The following is a 24,222-nucleotide window of genomic DNA, read 5'->3' on the forward strand; positions in this document are numbered from 1 at the left end:
GTAAGTTTGTCAGTCCCCTACCCATGATATCCCATACATGTTCAATTGGTGAGAGATCTGGAGATCTTGGAGGCCAGGGTAGGAGATTAACTTGGGCATTATGTAAGTGGTTTGCAGTTAATTTAGCAACATGGGGACGGGCATTATCTTGTTGAAATATAGGATCGTGGAGCATTCGTAAGTATGGTAATAGATGAGCTTCCACAATTTCCTAAATATAGAGTTGGGCTGTCATATTACCTCGAACAAATACTAGAGGTGACCTGCTGCCATATGCGATTGCTCCCCAAACCATAACTCCTACAACTTGGTTTACGTGCCTTTCCATGAAAAACTGTGGATTCCGCCTTTCTCCACGATATCTTCTCACTCGCGCCCGACCGTCGTGCAATACCAAACAGAAGCGCGACTCATCACTAAAAACGATAGCATTCCATTCTGCGCCCCATTCTTGTCGGGCTCTGCACCACTCTATACGTTGTGGTCGATGTTCAGGGGTAAATGGTAAAACCCAATGAGGCCGAAAAGAAAACAGCCCAAAAGACCGTATTCGTCGGTAAACAGTTCGCATCGTGATGAGTCTTCCGTGTTCCGTAAACCATTGGTTAGCAATTGCATGGGGTGCAAGGGGTATTGAAGCGATACATATAGCCTAGCTTACCCAAAAGTCAACCTCACCTTCACGTGGTGCACCCTGTTTACACTAACGAGGCTCTGACGTCCGAGTATAGGCGGTATAACCTATATATATCCCTCGGACCCACCATCTTTCTGGGGAAGAGGAGTAGTGAAATGCTCCTAGCCGGCCGAGAACGTAGCACAAGGGACTATCGTCGCGGTCCTCACTGTGCCATAGCCATCCCGTGCTACAGTTGCAGCCAACACTGTGCGGCAGCGTAACCGTCACAGTTAAACCTTTTCACGCAGCTTACACACATCAATGATGGAACATTCGAGTGGGACAAAATCATCATCCGGAGGTAAAATACCCCCTCAGTCGGATCTCCCGGAGGGGGTGCCTACTCGAGCGTATCATCGGAGAAACAAAAAACATCAATGTTTCACGCTTGCGGCGTGGAACGTCCGCACTCTATTGGACAAGATAAATTCAAATCGACCAGGGAGGAGAACAGCACTGGCCTCACAGGAACTCCACCGGCTAAATATAGATGTTGCCGCTCTTAGCGAAACCCGCTTTGCGGATGAGGGTAGTCTCACTGGGGAGCATTACACCTTCTTTTGAAAGGGTCACCCGCAACACACAGGAGAATTCATGGCGTAGGCATTGCAATCAAGAACGAAATTGCAAACAAATTAACAGAAGTACCTATTGGTGTCTCCGAACGCCTTATGACCCTAAGGTATCCCATATCAGACAAAACTTACGTCAACATCATTAGTGCCTACACTCCCACCCTAGACGCTAAAATTGAAGATAAGGATAAATTTTACCAAACTCTACAAAATGCTCTCCAACGAATTCCGAACGAACGAATTATCTTGCTAGGTGACTTTAACGCCCGTGTCGGTAAACAACAGGAAATATAGCCTGACGTATTGGGAAAACATGGTATGGGAAACGTAAATAGCAGCGGTGAACGCTTATTAACAACATGCACAGAGTATAATCTTTGCATCACCAATACGTGGTTCATGTTGAAGGACAAGTTTAAAGGTACCTGGAAACATCCCAGATCAGGCCACTGGCATCAATTGGACCACGTAATCGTTCGAAGGACGCATCTAAAAGATGTTAGACTCACAAAAAGCCAGAATAGATGCCGAATGCGGCACTGACCACCGACTTTTAATTTCAAAATGAAATCCAGTTAAAACCCAGAAACATCCACACTGTAAAAAACAAAACAACATGACCAGATTGAACGTACGGGGTCTGAGAACAACAATACCGCCGACGCCCTCCGGGAAACCATCAATGAATCACTTCCACCGATAACTTCAATCTCAATATTGGAAGCTGAACAAGGCTGGACACAATTAAGGGATGCGATTCATAAAACCAGCGAAGCTGTTCTGGGAAAAGTCCAACAAAAGAAACAACCAGACTGGTTAACGAAAATCAACCTCATATACAGGCTTTGTTGGAACAAAAGCATAGAGCACATCAAGCAGTCACTGCAAATCCACACAACCCAAGGCTGGTAGACAACTTTAAAGCAGCCAACAACACGCTTCGGAGAAAACTACGCCAACTAAAGGATAACTGGTGGTCACAAAAAGCTAATCAGATTCAAGAGTACGCCACGCATCACGATTACCGTAAATTCTTCGAGGCTGTAAAAGAAGTATACGGCCCAACCAAGAAGACAAGCTGCCCAATCATGGCACAAAATGGCGAACTCCTAAAAGAGGAAGAGCAAATCAGAAACCGCTGGAAAGAGCATTACAGCCAAGAAAATAACCCCTATATAGAAGCACTAAACACAATACCTCAGTATAACAGCCTCGATGTATTAGATATCCCAATAACAGAACAGGAAATAAAGGTCTCCATAAAACAGCTTAAAAACAACAAATCAGCTGGCTGTGACGCGATTCCGGCGGAAATCTATAAGTGTGCAAGTAAAGAACTTATTGGACATCTTAAGGCTCTCTTCGATGTCATATGGGAAAGCGGAGAGGTGCCTCAGGACTTTTGCAATGCAAATATAGTGAATATATAAGAACAAAGGAAGTGCATCAGACTGCGGAAACTACTGGGGAATTTCACTCTTGGCTATCGGAGGAAAAATTCTTGCAAAAATTATGTCAAACCGCCTGCACTCACATATAGAAAAAATCCTTCCAGAATCGCAAACGGGTTTTCGCACTAACCGCGGCACTGCCGCGCCGATTCCATATTTTCCATCCGCCAACTACTGGAAAAAGTAAAAAAACAGCAGTCTAAACTTTATGTTGCATTCATCGACCTAACAAAAGCCTTCGACTCTGTGAACAGAGATGCACTTTGGGCAATTATGACAAAGTTCGGAGTACCCATCAAATTCCTTACAGTGTGTAAAAGCCTCCATAACAACAACAAGTCAAGAGTGTCACATCATGGATCGCTGAGCGATCCCTTCTTAACAAATACAGGAGTTAGGCAGGGATGTGTCTTCGCGCCTCTCCTATTCAACATATTCATGGCAGCGCTCTCCATTATAGTGGACAGCAAACTGCAGGAGAGAGGATTGGGCATTAGATACAGATACGACGGCGCTCTGTTCAACTAAAAAGACTCAGGGCAAAAACACGTACAAAATTCATCACAGAACTTCAATACGCTGACGATTGCGCTCTAGTTGCAAAAACTGTACAGCAATTACAAGAAATGTTGAACACATATACCTGGGCATACGAGGCTTTGGGCCTTAAGCTAAACATCGACAAAACTAAAATCATGTGCACTCCTCCGGAAGATCACAACAATGCTATAAAAATCGGAGAAGAGCTACTGGAATATGTAGCGGAATTCAATTATCTCGGCAGTTTGATTTCGGAAAAGGCCAATATCGACTCTGAAATTCAGCACAGGATTAGCAGCGCTTCAAGAGCATTCTGGAAATTAAAAGACAGGGTTTTTTACAACCATGACCTGAGCACAAAAACGAAACTTGCAGTGTACCGAGCAATAATAATCCCCACCATGTTATATGGGAGCGAAACCTGGGTGCCGTACCGCCGACACATGAACGCATTAAACAAGTTGCAACAGAGACACCTTAGACAACTCTTAAGAATTAAATGGTTCCATCACGTCTCAAACGTATCGGTTCTTGAAAAAGCTAACTGCGAGAGTATTGAAGTCATGGTTACAAAATCCCGATTAAGATGGGCTGGTCACGTATGCAGAATGCAAGAAAACCGCATACCAAAATCACTGCTTTACGGTGAGCTTGTAGACGGTAAGAGGAGGCCAGGTGGACAACTCAAAAGGTACAAGGACATTTTCCACGAAAACTTAAAGGGGATTAATGTGCAGAATGAGTGGGAAGTAGCAGCTCACAATAGAACTCAATGGAGAAGAATTGTAAACTCAGTTAACAGCGAGAACCAAAAGTTAAGAGGCAACAAAGCAATGAGATTTTTGAATGTCCGGAGTGCGGTAGACAAATAACATCACGTATTGGGCTTTTCAGTCACAGAAAGGCTCATGAAAGAAAACGCCTTGCGTGACCATCTTCTGATGCGTGTCAAATACTCGTCAGCGAGTAATGGCAGTATGTATATGTATGTATGTATTGGTTAGCAATCGCTCGGGAAGTGGCCGAACGGTCTCTGACAGTTAATTGCCTTAAACGGCGATCTTGACCCTCAGTGGTTAATCTTAGACGCCCTGTACCTCTGGCACGATGTTCACGGTGTTGTTGAAAGTCAGCTCTACAACAATTGGCAAGAGTGCAACACTTCTATGGACCCTATGGACCCCTTCTATGAACCCTATCAGCAATCTCTCAAAATGATAATCCTGCCTCCCGCAAACCTACAATCCGACCCCTATCAAAATCACTGAGTTGTCTAAAATTGGCACGTATTCTAGGCCTTATAATAAACTCAGAAAAACACCTGAAACTACTCTGTAGCAGAATAAGTAACAAACTGTGCGAACGCCAGGTCCATATCTGGATGACTGAAATTTTAACAAAAACAGGTATAGCACAAAAACTAGTGTGTTGACGGCGTTCAAATTATAATCATTTCTTATCCATACAATAATAAACATGCTTACAAACATTTATTAAAATTAAATAATATTTAGTGGGTGTTCTATTTTCAATGTCACTTAGTAATTTAGACAATTTAATGAAACACCCTATATATAATTGCATTTTGTGTGGACAAAATTACAAATAATCGCTCACAATCTCTAAAAAAAGATACCTCGTTAGTCCTAGACCGCAAAACACGTTTATTGGCGCTGATGCTATTCGAGACTTTTAATCTAAGTTACAATAATCCTTATTTGCTCAGATAAAATTTTAAATAGTTAATAAAGTGACTCACGGATTATAACATTTTTTCTACATAACTTAGTACGTGTCGATATCGTGTTACCAAAAGTGAGAAAACAATTATACAGTTTATTAATTAATATATAATATTAGATTCACTATTCTATAACTCGAATTGTCATTGACGATATACAATTTTTGTAATTTGTAAATAAATATTCGCGTAACAGTATAGTTATTTTTCGGAAACTTTTAACTAGAAAAAGGACTGAATAGAGGTTAATTGAGCAATGAAACAATAAAAAATGTGAGTGACAAAGCATTAGACGTAAATAAATAACTACTTTTACAAAGAATGTATTACAACTATAATACTTAAGCGGAATAATCAAGTGGCCTTTCTGAGTTTCCTAGTGAAAAGTGACAAATAAAGTGTTCCTTACAGAAACAGTGTTTGACTTACTGCGAGATGGGTAATCCATTGACCTAGACCTTGTTTTAAGTGATGATGCATGGAATCGTATAGTACGGTAAGTTACATTTTACTATCTTAGATATTGTTTTACTATATTTTTTACTTACTAGTTTAAAAAATAATGACCATCATATTTCAAGTAACGCACTTTTGAATATTCAGAATAGAGTAAAAATATGTCTGTTAACTAATCAGAATATTTTTTGTTAAAGTAAATACCTTCCCCTGTAAATATATTGAATTTTTGCTATACAGGGTGGCCTATCGAAAACGTCCCGCAAGGCATAACGGCCAGGGTAATTTTTTTTTCAGAAAATTCAAAAACACGTCAATTTTGTTTGTGAGGGGGACAACTTTTGCTCCAAAAATTATTGCAAAACCCTCTAAGCGGGGGTGTCATCCCCCAATTGCTTTTAAATGGGAAGGGGGATCAAGTGGTACCGCAATGAAAAGGGCTTTCTATTCTCTATACTTTCCTGCTTCGTTTTTGAAGATCGGTCGAGTCGTTGAGAAAATATGAAGAATTGAAATTTGAAAAGTTTATTTAAACATTTATCAGAATAAATGATAAGGATAAATTCCTTCGACCAATTTGCTGTTTTTTCTTATTATTTCTAGATGTTTACGCATTTTTTCACTTGCCACAAGTTTGAACGATCAGGTGCGGTAGTTGCTAGATAGCTGTTCTGTAACTTGTGCGTTGAAGTTCTTCTCAGTAGGTATCGTTAAACTTTTTAACAATTATGGTGTACTCACTTGCAGAAAAAGTGGAAATAATCGAACTTTATTTTAAAAATAATGAATGTGGCAATCGGGTTGCGCAGATATTCAATGAACGCCATCCTGACGAACACCTTTATGGCAAAATTGTTCGCGAGTTAGTACCAAAATTTCGCGAAACTGGTTCCGTTATGAATAAAAAGAGGCAGATGGAAAATCCTGTAGTAAATGAAGTTATGGAGGTATTCGTATTGAGCCAAGTTGCCATGGATAGTACGCTGAGAACAAGAAAATTAGCCAATGAGACCGGCGTGAATCGTACAAGTGTCAAAAGGATATTAAAAAAACACAACTTCCACCCGTACAAAATTCAGTTCGTACAAGAACTCAACGAAAACGATTTTGATCGTCGCTTGCAATTTTGTGAAACTATGAGTGAACAAGTGGCGAATGATAATAATTTCCTATTTAATGTGTGTTTTTCGGACGAGTGTACTTTCTTTTTGAACGGTGTAGTTAATCGGCACAACTGTCGGTACTGGGCTGAGGACAAACCCAGGGTTTTTCACGAAGTGCACACACAAAACCCTCAGAAATTAAACGTGTGGGCTGGTATTTTTGGAAATTGTATTGTTGGTCAGTTATTGTAAGTAACGATATTGAGAAGAACTTCAACGCACAAGTCACAGAACAGCTATCTAGCAACTACCGCACCTGATCGTTCAACCTTGTGGCAAGTGAAAAAATGCGTAAAGATCTAGAAATAATAAGAAAAACAGCAAATTGGTCAAAGAAATTTATCCTAATCATTTACTCTGATAAATGTTTAAATAAACTTTTCAAATTTCAATCCTTTATATTTTCTCAATGACTCGGAACCAATTTCGCGAAATTTTGCTACTAACTGGCGAACAATTTTGCCATAAAGGTGTTTGTCAGGATGGTGTTCATTGAATATCTGCGCAACCCGATTGCAAACATCTAGAAATAATAAGAAAAAACAGCAAATTGGTCAAACAAATTTATCCTAATCATTTACTCTGATAAATGTTTAAATAAACTTTTCAAATTTCAATCCTTCATATTTTCTCAATGGCTCGACCGATTTTCAAAAACGAAGCCGGAAAGTATAGAGAATAGAAAGCCCTTTTCATTGCGGTATCACTTGACCCCCCTTTCCATTTGAAAAAAGTTGGGGGATGACACCCCCGCTTAGAGGGTTGAAGATTTTGCAACTATTTTTGGGGCAAAAGTTGTCCCCCTCACAAATAAAAATGACGTGTTTTTGAATTTTCTGAAAAAAAAATTACCCTGGCCGTTATGCCTTGCGGAACGTTTTCGATGGGCCACCCTGTATAAAATTGTGTAAATTTTGCTACGTTTTTAGCATTTTATTAAAATTGTACTTTGGAAATAAAACAAGACGATTATTGTGTCAAAAAATAAAACAATAAACAAAAAGTAAATTAATTATTAATTAGAAAATAAAATAAAAGAAAATATTGAAAAACAAGAACCCAAATTTTATACAGAGTGAGTCTTAAACAAGAGCAAATATTTTCAGCGCTGGTAGATCTCTAAAATAATCGCGATATTTTACTAAAAATAAAATGAAAATTTTAAAAAATAATTTTTTGCTTAACCTTTTTCTTGTAAATTTAATCTACTTCCTATGTTGCCTAAGAAGGTATTATGTTTTATGGCATTAGAGGGTAACAAAAAAGAGAAAAAAGGAAAGAACGAAAAATGTGGGTAAGACGCCTCTTTTTGCGTCGTCAAAATATTGCCTTACTTAGTGACCTAGATTATATGCATATGAAAAATTTTACAAGGATCCCATAAAATAGGCTGCCTTTCAAACTCATCAATTAACTCTAGACACTTTTCTCTGTATTTTTAACTAAAAATAAAAAAAAATCCAATTTTTTTTGTTCCGAAAATTTGAAATTTGCAAAAAAAAAAATAGCGAGGAAACCTCATAGACTTGTTTCTGGGGTCTATATATTAGCCCTAAAATACTTGTACATATTTTCAGTCACCCTGAATATTATTTTATTAAAATAATTATTAAAAATCACCTGTTACCTAGAAAGGTTTATTGAACCGATAGATTTCACTTTATTGATATGTTTATGTGCCCTTGTTGGAATGGAGCAATTGGCTACAAAAATATTTGAATGATTAACATTTTTAAGTGATATTCAAATACATGTATATGTATATCAATATTTTACTCCCCGTAATTAAACTAAAAAAAATTAAACAATTTTTGTAAGATTATTTTAGATTAGATTCTAATCTAAGATTATTTTACTTATGCAGTGTTTTGATCTACCACATTATATATACCATATGATATCGCTGTCATTTTATCTAAATATGTAAATTTATATGGAAAATGTCATCGATCGCCGATCGCCATTTCCCAACCAACCAGACGCGTTTTTTTTTCGATCATACGGTACTATGTATATGTATATAATGCATGTGTATCACCCAGATGGAATAAATTCACTTTTAGTTGCGCATTTTTTTAACAAAAACTTTCATTACAGGATGTGTTTTGTAACAGATCAATACCAACTTCTTTCTTATTTTAAATACACCCTGTTATTTAATTTTTGATTCTTTGTAATATTCTAACACATTTTATGTTTTAGTTGATTTGGTTTGTTTTGATAGTTTTTAGTATTTATAGTCGTTTTAATTTTGTTCACTGCATATCAGAACATTTGTTTATTTAAAGGTGCGTATTCACTTGCAACAAAACACTACGAACCAACCAAACGCGCTGCGCACTCCAAACAATCTGCAACAAAACATTTTCCGGGCGCGCTCTGAACGACCTGCAACAAAACATTTTGCGCGGAGCGTTCCGCCTGTTTGCGGTGTTCGCTGCGTTCCCACCAGTAATCAGTGTTAGTGTGTTTGTCGATGCATTGATGGATGCCTCTGATATTACCATAGCCGATGGTGCTTTTTTAATTATAGAGGCATTAGCGGGTAACAAAAAAGAGAAAAAAGGAAAGAACGAAAAATGTGGGCAAGACGCCTCTTTTTGCCTCGTCAAAATATTGCCTTACTTAGTGACCTAGATTATATGCATATGAAAAATTTTACAAGGATCCCATAAAATAGGCTGCCTTTCAAACTCATCAATTAACTCTAAACACTTTTCTCTGTACCACTCCATTAGCTAGGCACAGTTTAAAAACACCACAAACACATCGAACGTTCAAAACTGCCGTATCCACTGTACACCGGCCAACGAATATATTCTTGTGAGTAAATCCCGTTTACCGACAAGCTTCGGAAAATATTTGCCGTGTTCGGTTCGGTTCGGCGCAACGTACTGACTACACAAACTTGAAACAGCGCGCGCGGCGCGTTTGGTTCGTTCGGAGTGTTTTGTTGCAAGTGAATACCCACCTTAAAGGTGGGTAAGTGATATATATAAAGTGTAGTATATAAATATAGAGTAAGTGTAGTATATAAGTGAATACCCACCTTAAAGGTGGGTATTCACTTGCAACAAAACACTTCGAACGAACCAAACGCGCCGCGCACTCCAAACAATCTGCAACAAAATATTTTCCGGGCGCGCTCTGAACGACCTGCAACAAAACATCTTGGCGTTCGCTGCGTTCCCACCAGTAATCAGTGTTAATGTGTTTGTCGACATGGATGCATCTGATATTACTATAGGAGCTTGTGCTTTTTTAATTATAGAGGCATTAGCGTGTAACACAAAAGGAAAGGAAAGAACGAAAAATATGGGCAAGACGCCTCTTTTTGCGTCGTCAAAATATGGCCTTACTTAGTGACCTAGATTATATGCATGTGAAAAATTTTACAAGGATGGCTGCAGAAGATTTTGAAAATCTAATATGCTTAGTAGGTCCTAGTTGCGGTGCACCCTATATTATTAGCAATTGCCACTAGTGCTGCACAAGAGTCTTGAAAAGGTCTTGCAAGACCAAGACTCTTGCAAGAAATTCAAGACAAGACTTTCAAAATTTTTATCTTGAATTTCAAGACAAGACAAGACTTTAATATGCAAGAAATTTCAAGAGTCTTGCAAGATTTCTTGAAAGTTAGAAATGATACATTTTTTTTAAGTGATAATTAGGTCTTTGCGCAAGTTATGCCGGGTTTATACAACATTTATATAGTCGTAATCGCAATCACAGTTATAATCATAAAAGTTAAACTATCCACTTCTTATAAATCTGTTGACATCTACCATGAACTTAGCCTTTAATTATGTTACCCAACTTCACTGATATAAAAATTATGATTATGAAAATGTTCTATAAACGCACATTAAAATTGCGTTGTGTTTATGACGATGATTAAGACTGTGATTATGATTACAACTATTTACTTGGCGCGTTCGGTTCCGTTCGGCGCAACGTACTGAGTACACAAACTTGAAACAGCGCGCGCGGCGCGTTGGGTTCGTTCGGAGTGTTTTGTTGCAAGTGAATACCCACCTTAACAGAAATGACCCAAAAACCTAAAATATAATATCATAAAAACAATTCTACAGATGATTGGTCAGTGTAACAATAGATCTTATAGTTGCAGAAATTTGTAGGTATTCACAAGTGTTTGATTGAAATTTTTAAAAATTCCATAAGACCTCTGGATAACTTTCTAGTAAACGGCATTGAAAGAGTTCGCAGTTTGTTGGTAAATGCAAAACTACATATAAATAGTCTATGAACTAATAAGAAATTTAAACTAAGACATAAAAGTCCTCTAACAGGAATAAAAGAAGAAAATAGTTAAATTATAAAGGAATTATAACCGCGTTTCGAAGGCAAATTTTCTGTTCCGAGGGCCTACGGTCATACTTTATAATTTCCGTGGTATGTAGATCATTTTATTTCTTACTGAATTAAGTATATTTTATCCCATTTTAAACGACACAAATGTTGCATTTATTAATGCGGTATATTTGTATTAACGCTGGAACGCTGGAACAGTAGTAACGGTAGGAACTTGGTTGCCAGGTTTCTACTATTGTATTAAAATATATTTTTTTTATAAATTGACGGTTTTTGTCAATCGAGTAAAAAAAAATATATAAAAAAATGATTTTTAAAAGAATTCGTGCGATTTGGCACACGTTCGAGTACGTTTCCATTAATACATATATACATACTGCCATTATTCGCTGACGAGTATTCGACAGGCGTCAAAAGATGGTCACGCAAGGCGTTTTGGTGGGGATTATAATGGTGAGGATTACATGGTGGGGATTATAATTGCTCGGTACACTGCCAGTTTCATTTTTGTACTCAAGTCATGATTGTAGAAAACCCTGTCTTTTAATTTCCAGAATGCTCTTGAGGCGCTGCTAATCCGGCGCTGAATTTCAGAGTTTACAATTCTTCTCCATTGAGTTCTATTGTGAACTGCTTCTTCCCAATGGGTGTGCATGTTAATCCTCTTTAAATTTTTGTGGAAAATGTCCTTGTACCTTTTGAGTTGTCCCCCGGCCTTCTCTTACCGTCTACAAGCTCACCGTAAAGCAGAGATTTTGGTATGCGGTTTTCTTGTATTCTGCATACGTGACCTGCCCATCTTAAGCGGGATTTTGTAACCATGACTTTAATACTCCCGCAGTTAGCTTTTTCCAGGACCGATACATTTGAGATATGATGGAACCACCGGATTCTTAAGAGTTGTCTAAGGTGTCTCTGTTGCAACTTGTTTAATGCCTTCATGTGTCGGCGGTATGGCACCCAGGTTTCGCTCCAATATAACATGGTGGGGATTATAATTGCTCGGTACACTGCCAGTTTCGTTTTTGTACTCAAGTCATGATTGTAGAAAACACTGTCTTTTAATTTCCAGAATGCTCTTGAGGCGCTGCTAATCCGGCGCTGAATTTCAGAGTCGATATTTGCCTTTTCCGAAATCAAACTGCCGATGTAATTAAATTCCGCTACATATTCCAATAGTTCCTCTCCGATTTTTACAGCATTGTTATGATCTTCCGGGGGAGTGCACATGATTTTCGTTATGTCGATGTTTAGCTTAAGGCCCAAAGCCACGTATGCCCAGGTATATGTGTTCAACATTTCTTGTAATTGTTGTAACGTGTTTGCAACTAGAGCGCAGTCATCAGCGTATTGAAGTTCTGTGATGAATTTTGTACGTGTTTTTACCCTCAGTGTTTTTATGTTGAACAGACCGCCGTCATATCTGTATCAAATGCCCAATCATCTCTCCTGCAGTTTGCTGTCCACTATAATGTCATGAAATGTTGAATAGGAGAGGCGCTAAGACACATCCCTGCCTAACTCCTGTATGAGTCAGGAAGGGATCGCTCAGTGATCCATGATGTGACACTTTTGACTGGTTGTTGTTATGGAGGCTTTTACACACTGTAAGAAATTTGTTGGGTACTCCGAACAATTAAGTGCTATAGGGGTGTTATAAGGGTAACGAAAACGTTTCACGAACAATTGATAGGCTCTTAGGTTTTATTAAGTAGGTTATCGAAACGTAACCATTACCATTATAAAAGAAAGAATGTTAGTTGGGTAGCGTACTCTTGAATCTGATTAGCTTTTTGTGACCACCAATCATCCTATAATTGGCGCAGATTTCTTCGAAGCGTGTTGTTGGCTGCTTTAAAGTTGTCTACCAGCCTTGGATTGTGTGGATTTGCAGTGACTGCTTGATGTGCTCTGTGCTTTTGTTCCAAGAAGGTTTGTATGTGAGGTTGATTTTCGTTAAACCAGTCTGGTTGTTTCTTTTTGCTAGACTTTCCCAGTACTGCTTCGCTAGTTTTAATTAATATCCTTCCATTAATATGGAGGAACTAATACTACACACAGCTAAAGAAGCACGACAAGCGTTGCAGTTCCACATAAAAGTGAATCAATTTACCAAAAGGAATATAAAAAATACCTTCAGTGGCTGGAACAAAAAATGTTTTAGCAGGGGATGTCGATGAAACTTCTTGTTCTCTTGTAAACTTATTATACTCTGCTGGCAAGCAAAACCTTGGGTCGGCGTTTACATGTATAGGAGTGAATCGCTATGGCAATCTAGTAAGAGAGAGAGAGCAAAAATAAGAAGTGTTATTACATAACCACTTAATCTGACGCTAGATTCCATGCGCTTGGGAAAATACTTACCTTCTGTCTTTATTCAGTACATCTTATTTTGCTAAGCGTGTTGACCGTACTCTTCGTACACACGAAAATCGGCACCGAAGACCAGAAATGCCAGCCCTAGTATGACAGCCCTAGTGACAATAATAATTTAAATGAATTATTAGAGTAGTTAGTCCATTTTCATTTTATCTAGTAATATAAAATGTACTCAAAATCTCTATTGTATTTCATGGTTGTTACCTATAAAAGGTAGAGGGAATTATGGCATCTTAATTTCCGTTAATAATGTCCCAAGAGAAGTACCGTATGATCGAATAAAAACGGCGTCAGCGATGGCTATGAAATGAAGATCGCTGTCATTTCATATGTAAATTTATATGGGAAATGTAATTGATCATCATTTCCAAGCCAACTGGACGCCGTTTTTATTCGATCATACGGTATTACTTTATTTATGGTTACCGTAATCACGACGATATAAGCTTATATTTTTTATAAGGTGACAACTTGGAGATTACAGTTGGAGGTTGGAACACGGTTAGCGAAACGCGCGTCCAGTGTAAAAGTAAAAGTGTTTTGGTGTATTTTGGTGATTTAGTGTTTTATTTTGTTAACTTGGAGATGGAAAGAATACAAGGAGCAAACGGTAGCCTAAATTCAAATTTGTAGCCTAGACAGAGAGGTTCGCAGCAATACATATCATTTAATTTAAAATAAATCGGATGTAAAAAAGCAAGTGGCCTTAAAGACCGAATAAAGTAGAATTGTGCGCACTAGTCATCGTGTAAATAAGTTGTGCTAAAGACCTTAACAAGGGACTCGAATCGGGCATATTAATATAGTGTTAAAATACGTGTTACCGGCAATTGTTTAGTGACAGTGACGAAGTTAGTGTTTGAATGGATTCCGTGTGGGATTTAATGCCAGTAAGTCAACAGAGAGGATGTCGAGATTTATTTTATGAATGAAATTATTTTATGAACGGTCATTACTAACGGTCGACAGTTTAATTTGACACGGATCGTGAGTCCGTTATGTTCCGTTGTTTAATTGATTTAATTATAAGAAAAGCCAAATATAATCTATTTACACAGGGTTGTTCACCACATACGACACGGAGCATTGTAGCTAAACGATTAGATTTTTACAAATTGTAAGTTTTGGGTTTGTTGAAGGACTATCAGAGCTACAATTTAAAAATACTTTTACAAGATATAGAGAAAAATAAATAAATAAAAAATATCAAAGTTGTATTTTTTTTGTTAGTATATTATTACATTTTTAGTTTCTACGATTAAAATAAAGGTAAATTTGATTATGTTTTATCACACTTAAACCTTACCGTTTTTGAAATATTTTCAATTTTGTGAAATCGCAGTAAAAATTTAAAGGCTTCATTTTTCCAAGGGTATCAAAGTTTTTAATACTAAATAATTACTGAAGTTTATTTATTCATCAGCTATTGTGTTGCAATGATAAAACCTCATACAGAGTGTCTAAAAATTTATTTAAAATAATTTCTAGCTTTAAACAGCAATACCTTGTTTAATTTAAATGGAACACCCTGTATATTTTCGGAGAATCAGATGCACCACTTAATTCTCTATCCATTGTATTACACCATTTTTTACCTATCCCTTCAAGTTTTCGTAGAAAATTAATGGGAATGGAATATTGAGATATTAGATTGTTTTTAAAGCAACAAATGTACAGGTGCTAAAAACCATAATATTACCAGCCCATTTGTATAAAAAAATAAAACTATTTAAATCTTTATAAAAGAGTATACCATTAATTACATATACCACAATTATTTCCGCCCAAATATTAATTAGAAATTATGAACTTAATTGTGTAAATTATTCTAAACAAATGTGGATTTGAATCAGAAATCAATATAATGATAAAGAAATCAATATAAATCAAATAAGTTATGAAAATTAACGTCTCTGTTGTTACAAATAAGCATTCGTCAAAAAATTAATTAAAGTTTTTAAAGTGTTACTTTTTACCACACTGTCTAATACACATACAAAATTCATTTTTTTTTTGTATTTGGAGTAATTATTATTAATCTACGCAAACAGTCATTTAATGTAGTTTGAATACTGGAATCATATTAATTAGTCCCTTTTCATAAATATTTAAACATTTTTTTTATTTTTAATGAAATAATCGAACTATATCGACAATATTAGTAGCGGTACTCTTTAAAAATTTGTTACATCTTTAAAAATAATCTAAAATGTCAATATTCCATGGGTATATAAATGAGCTCTAAATTATAAGAAAACGCATTTTCTACAAAAACTTGAAGAGATAGGTAAAAAATGGTATAATACAATTTGATAGACAATTAAATTGTGCATCTGATTCTCATAAAATATACAGGGTGTTCCATTTAAATTAAACAAGTTATTGCCGTTTAAAGCTAGTAATTATTTAAAATAAATATTTAGACACTCTGTATAAGGTAGTACAATTTTTTTATTGCAGCACAAAATTTAGTAAATAGAAATACTTCAGTACAATATTTGGTTTTAAAAACTTAAATTCGCCTAGAGAACTGAAGCATTAAAATTTATACTGTATTTTGAAAAAACCTAAATATTTCAAAAACCGTAAGATTAAAATGCGGTAAACCTTAATCAAATTTACCTTTATTTTAATCGCAGAAACTAAAAATATAATAATATACAAGGTGTTCCATTTAAAAAATACAACTTTGATATTTTTTATTTACTTGGGACACTCTGTATCTTGTAAAAATATTTTTAAATTGTAGCTCTAATAGTGCTTCAACGAATCCAAAACTCACAATTTGCGAAAATCTAATCGTTTAGCTACAATATTCCGTGTCGTATGTGGTGAACAACCCTGTATATACGGGGTATCCCAATATTTGATGGACATATTTTTAGAATCAAAATAAGTTAATAATGTCTAGATTGGTATATCTATCTGTGGCAGCAAATGTGATCAATTACTTTTTTATTTTGTAGATTTTTTCACAGTAGCGCAAAAGAAAGATTTTTTTCAAGAATATTGCTAGTTAATTAAACACAGTTTATTTAAATTCAAAAATGCTTCGGTTGTTTTTCGGTTCTTTCAAAGTCGGCTCGGAAATGCAGATGGCGGGCATTATACCGGGTGGGGCATCGTCGTTAGAAACATGGGAATCGCATGCAAATTTTGAACTGTCCAGATATTGGCTCTGCTGTTAATTTTAAGCGAAGTCGTAAAATAGTTTTTTTAAAGGCCTGCGTATGTTAAATACACATGCCAAAATTTGATTTTTAATTAATTTACGAAAAACTGCATCTATTAGCAAAATCACGCAAATGCCTTTTAAGGTATGTTGACTTTTCACTTGTTTTGCACTGTTACCTGTTCAGTTTTAATTCAAAAATAGATGCAGTTTTTAAAAAATTACATAAAATTGGCTTGTCCAAAATTGTTCAAATTTGGCAAATGTATTCAGCATACAGAAACCTTTAGAAAACCTATTTACGACTTAGCTGTAAAATCAATAAACGAGCCAATATTTGAACAGTTCAAAATTTGCATGGGATTTCCTCGGTTCCAAAAACGATGCAATATTGTTAATAAATAAACACTGTTGTTTATTTTTGGGCGACTTTAATTTCTCATCTATTAGTTGGCAAAGAATTTATAACGACATTTTTTACGAGCCACGAAATGTGGAAAACAAATTTTCTGAAATAATAGACACTATAATGGCTTTAAATCTTATGCAATTTAACAATATTTATAATGAGAATAATAGAATGTTAGATTTAGTATTTTGTAATGAAAAATGTATTGATCTGATTGAGCATTCCAATAATGCACTTGTTGATGAAGACGCCCACCATCCTACTTTGGAAACACTTAAGAACATTGACTTTGAAATACTTTTTAAAACATTAAAAAAGAATATTATTAAAAAACTTGGTTACAGACAAGAGGTATTTTATAATTTTGGCAAGGCTAATTTAGATAATATAAACAAAGAAATTTTAGAGACGGATTGGCCAGGTGTCTTCAAAAACAATAGTGTTGATAGTGCAGTTGACATTTTCTACAGCATAATTAATAATGTTATTGATAAAAATGTACCTAAATATAAAAATAATAATAGATTTCCGGTGTATTTTAGAAAAGAAACGATTCAAATAATTTTAGAAAAAAATAAAGCTCACAAAAAGTTTAAAATATATAAAAACCAAAACGATTATTTGCTTTATTCAAGTTTGAGGAGGCGTTCCAAGCTGTTGATGCGAAACGATTTCTATGCTTACATTGAAAACGTGGAAAATAATATCTGTAGCAATGCGAAAAACTTCTGGAGATTTATTCGCAATAAAAGAAATAGTCCAAATTCTATACCAGATACAGTTTTTTACGGTGACCAAACCGCATCATCGGGAAAAGATATTTGTGAATTGTTCGCAAAATGTTTTAAAAACTATTACATCAACTCTATTAATGTTAACGATGGTGAATTACCACGTTCTATTGCACATAATGAAGGGATTCATATTCTGGAACGTGAGAGATTGTTGATAAACTTGATGTTAAAAAGTGCGCGGGTCCTGACAACATTCCTGTGTCATTTGTAAAGGCGTGTAAAAGTCTAACAATACCTTTGTTATATATTTTTAATCTTTCTCTTGGGACGGGTGTTTGTCCGGCAAGGTGGAAGGAGGCACATGTGATACCCATTTTTAAAAAAGGAAACATCCATGATATTAAAAATTATCGACCTATTAGTAAGCTATGTGTGTTTGGAAAAATTTTTGAGAAAATTGTATATAACAGAATTCTAGAACACGTCAAAGATATTATTAAACCACAGCAACATGGTTTTCTTCCTAATAGGTCTATAGAAACTAATTTGATAACATTTGTAGATTCCCTTTACGAATCCATGGATAAGAGAGTTCCGGTGGATGTTATCTATACGGACTTTAGTAAGGCTTTCGATAAAATCAATCATCAATTGTTAATTGATCGCCTTGCTGAGACTGGTATTGATGGTATTCTTTTGCGGTGGATTGAATCATATTTAAGAAACAGAAGTCAACTAGTAACAGTCAATGGATACAGATCTGATCTCTCTGGGGTACCATCCGGGGTACCTCAGGGCAGCCATCTCGGTCCGTTATTTTTCATCGTATACATAAATGACATTAATATCTGTTTTCAACACTGCAAGTTTCTACTTTACGCTGACGATTTAAAGTTATATCAACCTATACAGAGCTCTGTTGATCACCATAATATACAAGATGATCTAAACCGCTTGGTAGACTACTGTAATTCTAGAGATTTATTCTTAAATTTAGAAAAAGTATTTATCGCTAAGATGTAACATCGACTTATACCTAGGCTATGCACCGCTGATGCGCAACTTTGGGATTCTTTCGTTAAAAGATCGTAGAGTTGTGTCGGATTTGGTTTTGTTTTTTAAAATATTTAAAAGATTGGTTTACGCTCCGGAAATCTATAATAAAATAAATTTAAAATTATCTAGTAGGTCTTTTAGGTCTAATAAACTATTTTCTGTTCCCTTCAGGAATACGAATTACGGTCAAAATGCACCTATATGTAGACTGAGTAGACTGTTCAACGAATATTATAATGATTTGTCGCCTTTCCAGTCAAATGTGGAAACGTTTAGATTCAATATTAAGATGTTATTAGTTAGTAGGATATGAAATTTGTATTTTTTTGTAATTGTTTCCATTTTGATTTTTTCTTGGTTTATTTTTATTATTTTACATAAAACCCACTAAAATTGGTAATATTGTGAGTATTGTAGTGGATTGTAATCTGTGTATGCTCCTATATTGGTAAATAAATAAATAAACACTGGGTATGGTACATGTATGTATGTATATCACCTCCGTCTGTTGTCCAAAATCTCTTGGTTGCAAGTTCCTCTCCGACATGACTCTCTAATAATAATAATAAATAAATAAATAATCACTTTATTTCAAATTTGGTGTACAAATTAACAAAATGAAAAACCAAACCAAAAAAATATAGTTATACAAAATTTTTACATTTATGCGAAATAATCATTTAAACAATATGGTTCCATTTCAGTTAGCATTTTTTTAATCTAGTTTTTGAAGAGTTTAAAACTTTCAATTGTCCTTAATCTTAAAGGTAGCTTATTAAAACATTTTTTCGTTCTTGTGGTATAATAGTTTTTATTTCGGGCTTGGAATATGAGATTATTATATTATTATTATACGAAGGGAAGCGATAGTTGCAACACAGGTGCTTGTCCAGAACTGCTACGATCAGAGAAAGGATGTGTGCCTGTGTTTCATGGACTATGAAAAGGCATTCGATCGCGTGCAACACCACAAATTAATGCAGCTACTCAAAAGGCTTGATATAGACCAAAAAGACATACAATGCATCGAAAACTTGTACTGGAACCAAACAGCACAAATAAAATTGGCCAATACCATGTCCAATCCCATACAAGTTAGAAGGGTTACGTGCTGTCTCCAGGGTTACGTGCTGTCTCCACTCCTATTCAATTTGTACTCGGAGGCTATTTTCCAAGAGACTCTAGAGGACGTGGAAATGTGAGTCAAAGTTAACGGAGTGTGGATTAATAACATCCGCTACGCCGACGATACGGTCTTGATTGCAGATAATATACACGATCTACAACAACTGGTCAACAAGGTAGGAGAACAGAGTAAAGCAATGGGTTTAAACATAAACATCAAGAAAACCAAATTTATGATAATATTCAGAACTCCAGATGTGTTTAAAAACTCCATTATAACATTTAATACATAGCCCATAGAGAGGGTAGATAAATTTAAGTACTTGGGCATCTGGCTCTCCGAAGATTGGACATCAGACAAGGAAATTAAATGTCGCATCGAACAAGCTCGGCAGGCATTCTTGAGGTTCCGAAAAGTACTTGTCTGTTCTGATTTTGACCTTAACCTCAGATTAAGATTCGTAAACTGTTACGTGTGGTCGGTGCTCCTTTATGGTATGGAAGGTTGGACATTGAAAGCAGCTGCCATTAATAAACTAGAGGCTTTCGAGATGTGGCTATATTGCAGAATTCTGAAGATACCTTGGATGGCTAGGTTAACAAATGAGGAAGTTCTGAGACGTGTCAACAAACAGCGTGAATTGTTTGAATTGATTAAGAAGAAAAAAACCGCATACCTTGGACACATAATGCGAAACCCCAAATATCAATTCTTGCATCTGTTAATCGAAAGCAAGATCGAAGGCCGGAGGGGTATCAGAAGGAAGTAAATGTCTTGGCTGAGGAATGGTAGACAGTGGACAGGCCTACACAATGAACAGTCGATAATAAACACCGCCAGGAATAGAGAAGCGATGGAAAATGTTATCGCAAACATACATTAATGGATTCGCACTAGAAGAAGAAGAATATGAGATATTCGTATACATACAAAGCATAAACTGTCATAATCCCCAGTTTTTTGAAGATCGATCTACATGACTGATTGTATTCCATTTTTTGTATTACTCTTATAATACGGTTTTGAGCAACTATAGATTCCTTGATTCCAGGAAAGTTTAGGTCGGCCTCGTTTGCGTCTATCTATAGGTGTCCACTGCATTACTTGCTTTGATATTCTCTCGTCAACTATACGTTGTACATGATCGTACCAGTGCAGTTGTTTTTCCTGTATTTTTTGTACAATGCTACACCAGCTTCATTCTTTCTCGTATTCCCTTTTTCCTAATTCTGCCTACGGGAGATTCAGGCTAATCTTCGCCAGAAGCCCTTATCGGTCGACAACAACTTCTTTTTATGTTTTTTTCTCTAACTGCCATACCTCAAGAGCGTAATGTTATGCTCCTCAGGATCGCATTATAGATCAGAATTTTCTGTAATCTGAGATATTCCTAGGTCCTTTTTGTTTTGAGCCATTACTATTTGGTCATCAGAGAAATGCAGAGTATACTGAGATTTGTCATTATTATTTCATCATCATCATCATTATAAGTATTTCCATCTGAGAACATTTCTTACGCAAGTACTTAAGAGCATCCGATAGGTAGATTTTAAATAAGATTGGGGACAGGCACCACCTCTGTTTTAGACATTTTCTTATCGGGAATAATAAGATAGGGTAGACCTATTTTAATTTTTGCGGAATAATTGCAGTAAAGTCTGTAAAGTTGCTGTACTGCTTTTATTAGTATTAAATTTATTGTTTTTTAGATCCTTCCAGACTTACCTACTTAATTGGTAAAGTTGGTAACGTATTATAAGCCTTGTAGAATGTAGAATGTTTAGGGGGGTCTATTGTGTGTTCCCCTTTTTTGAATTATAACTTATCATACAGTTTCAGGGTTTTAACAAAAGCCAGTATCTGAGACGGCTTCACAAAGGCCAGATCTCCATCCTCGACATCAGCCGTATCAAAGTTCATGGTACGAACGGTCGTCGTCTCGGCGCACTCAATGATAAGGTGTTCTGGTGTTTCTCTATTTTCCACACAGAATCTGCATTCGCCGTTGTTTCTCAACTTTAGCCTACTGAGGTGTTTGTTGAGGAGACAGTGTCTAGACTGTTTAGAAACCCTGAGGCAATCCGAAAATTGTTTTTATTTAAATCAAGGAAAATGTTTGATTTTTCTCGGTCGTAAGTCCTGAGGAACTTTTTCGAGTGTCTTGGACTGTTAGGACCTCCATTCTTGGTTACGGTTGGAGTCTTCCAGGTTCTTTAGTTTCGCTATTAGTTGGTTTGCGCTTGGAAAGCAGAACGGTTTTGGTCCAGTTAGTGGAGCTAGCTAGATCATTTGCTTTTTCATTGTCTTCTGTCCCTTGGTCAGCTGACACCCAGTGTAGAGGACTTTATTTTCTTTGCCTAATTTGTTCAGTTTCTCTAGGCATTCTTTGACCAACTTCGAATTGATGGTTACTGAGTTGATCGCTTTTAACGCTGCTTGACTATCAGATAAGATGGGTATTTCCTGTTTTCGATAGTTCCTATGTAAGATAAATTGTACGCATCTTTCGATAGCATAGATTCCTGCCTGAAGGATGCTGGGGTAGGTGCCCAATGATTCGGAGTATTTAGTTTTCGGCCCCAATACTCATATCCCCGTCCCTTCTTTGGTTTTTGTTAAGCATCAGTATACCACGTTATAGTATGGTCTTTTACATGTTGAGCAAACGTTTCTCCCTTCGAATCCTTTTTATTACTCAATACTAAGTGAGGTGTTTCTTAAAGTTGTAAATTCTTGGTATGTCATCTACTGGGAGAAGTGGAATTATAAACCTTACTAAGGGCCACAAACAGGAGATGAATTTAGTCGTTATTTGTTGCCGCCTTTTTCTCGATGATCTGAGTTACTAGAACGATCTGAGTTACTGTCGTGTGCTTTCTTTTTACACATTGTTGCTTTAAAACACAACTTTGCTATATTCTAAATATTGCACGGTGAATGTAGAAGACGAAATACAAGAGCTAATAGAGAATACTGGATTCCTTGCGCTAACCATCTGGATAGATTTAATCTGGATACACCAAAACGCGTCCCGATTATCGAGTCACTTCCCGACCATCATTTAAATAATTTCTCATGCGGATTACTGACTATCCGGATTAACATGTATCCGGACTAAACAGATTGCACTGTATATCATAGATTACAAAGTTAATTAGCGTCATATTAATTACAAATTCTGTTTATTCAGGAAACATGATAGATGACACGACCTCTGCACATCATCGCCAGAACTCACTCGACTTAAATCATGCCGAGAAAACTGTTTCGCATCAGCAGCATCCAGGAGGAAGAAGAGGACATGGGTCCGTACGAGAACCTCACCACGCTTCCATCGAACCATCTAGATAATCCTGTGGTATCGAGGAACGGCAGAACATCTGATATTTTTGCCAGGTTCCAGATCGGATCCAGTTGCGTGGATATACCAGCTACCTGTGTTGATAATGGTAATGTACAGGGTGGTTTACGATCAGTGGGCACCGAAGCTAGCTTGAAGACCGTTTCGACCAGTAACAGTTTGGCAGGGTACGAAGTGAGCTTCACGAGGCACGAAGGATCTCGGTAAGTGATCGCATTTATAGTGTTTCTCCATTTCCAAATATGTACATGTGTTTAAAATAATTGGATACATATGAGAAATTAATTTTTATTTTCTTAGAAATTTTTGCTCTTCATTGATGTCTTATGAAAATTAATGATATCATATACAGGGTGTCCCAGAAATAAGTGCAAGTATTTTAACTGGTAGTATATTTCGGTCTCAGAAACACGCCTATTTTAAAATATATTTTTTTACACAGATAGTACAAAGAAAAGCAAATTATTTAGTTTTATTATTAAACGAATTATTAAACAAACGAACATACTGCTGCAATACGCAGAAAAACTAAGAATACTTGAGACAAATTAAGGATCTATAGTAACTATTCCACATTTCAACAACATATTTCAACGTCCAGTGGATTTTTTTATATGTATTACATCTACCATATAGAGATAGTCTTGGGTCGGTTTACATGTCTAAGAGAGAATTGCTATGGAGATTTTACAAGTCGGAGAAAGAAAAATGCTAGGTGTTTATTACGTACACCTAATTGTACTGAACACAGTGACTGTACCTACTCTTCGTACACATCAAAATCGGCATCCAATGCCAGACCTTGCCGACTTTGTATGCGATATTTATTCGGATATTGAATAATCTGTAGCATACGTTTCTGATAACTACGCTTCAAACAGTATTCATTAAAAAAAACAACGCTTTATTGTACAAACAGCCAAAACAGCTTCATCGACAAAGCATTCACAAAAACAAAAAAGCACAAAAACAAATATACAAATAATAAAAAAATATCATACAATACAAATCAATTCAAAAAAATTTACGTCATTAAAATTACAAACAC

The 24,222-nt window shown here is 36.1% G+C and overlaps 1 protein-coding gene across 3 annotated transcripts in view; it reads left to right on the forward strand.

Annotated features, from left to right (window-relative positions):
- The first annotated feature begins 4,991 nt into the window (after positions 1-4,991).
- LOC115879372 (ATP-sensitive inward rectifier potassium channel 12-like) overlaps positions 4,992-24,222 on the forward strand; it is a 110,328-nt gene continuing 91,097 nt past the window's right edge. Inside the window, exons 1-2 of one of the 3 annotated variants that reach the window (XM_030896154.1) lie at positions 4,992-5,482; positions 23,004-23,377. In XM_030896154.1, the coding sequence (XP_030752014.1) occupies positions 23,064-23,377 (314 nt within the window). In that variant the 5' untranslated portion in view covers positions 4,992-5,482; positions 23,004-23,063. Of the gene's footprint in view, positions 5,483-14,105; positions 14,207-23,003; positions 23,378-24,222 lie in introns of those variants that run through there. The other 2 variants (XM_030896157.1, XM_030896156.1) reach the window with 2 other exon arrangements.

Source organism: Sitophilus oryzae, unplaced genomic scaffold (assembly GCF_002938485.1).
Source record: "Sitophilus oryzae breed Bouriz unplaced genomic scaffold, Soryzae_2.0 scaffold_1576_pilon_pilon, whole genome shotgun sequence".
Lineage (NCBI taxonomy): Eukaryota > Metazoa > Arthropoda > Insecta > Coleoptera > Curculionidae > Sitophilus > Sitophilus oryzae.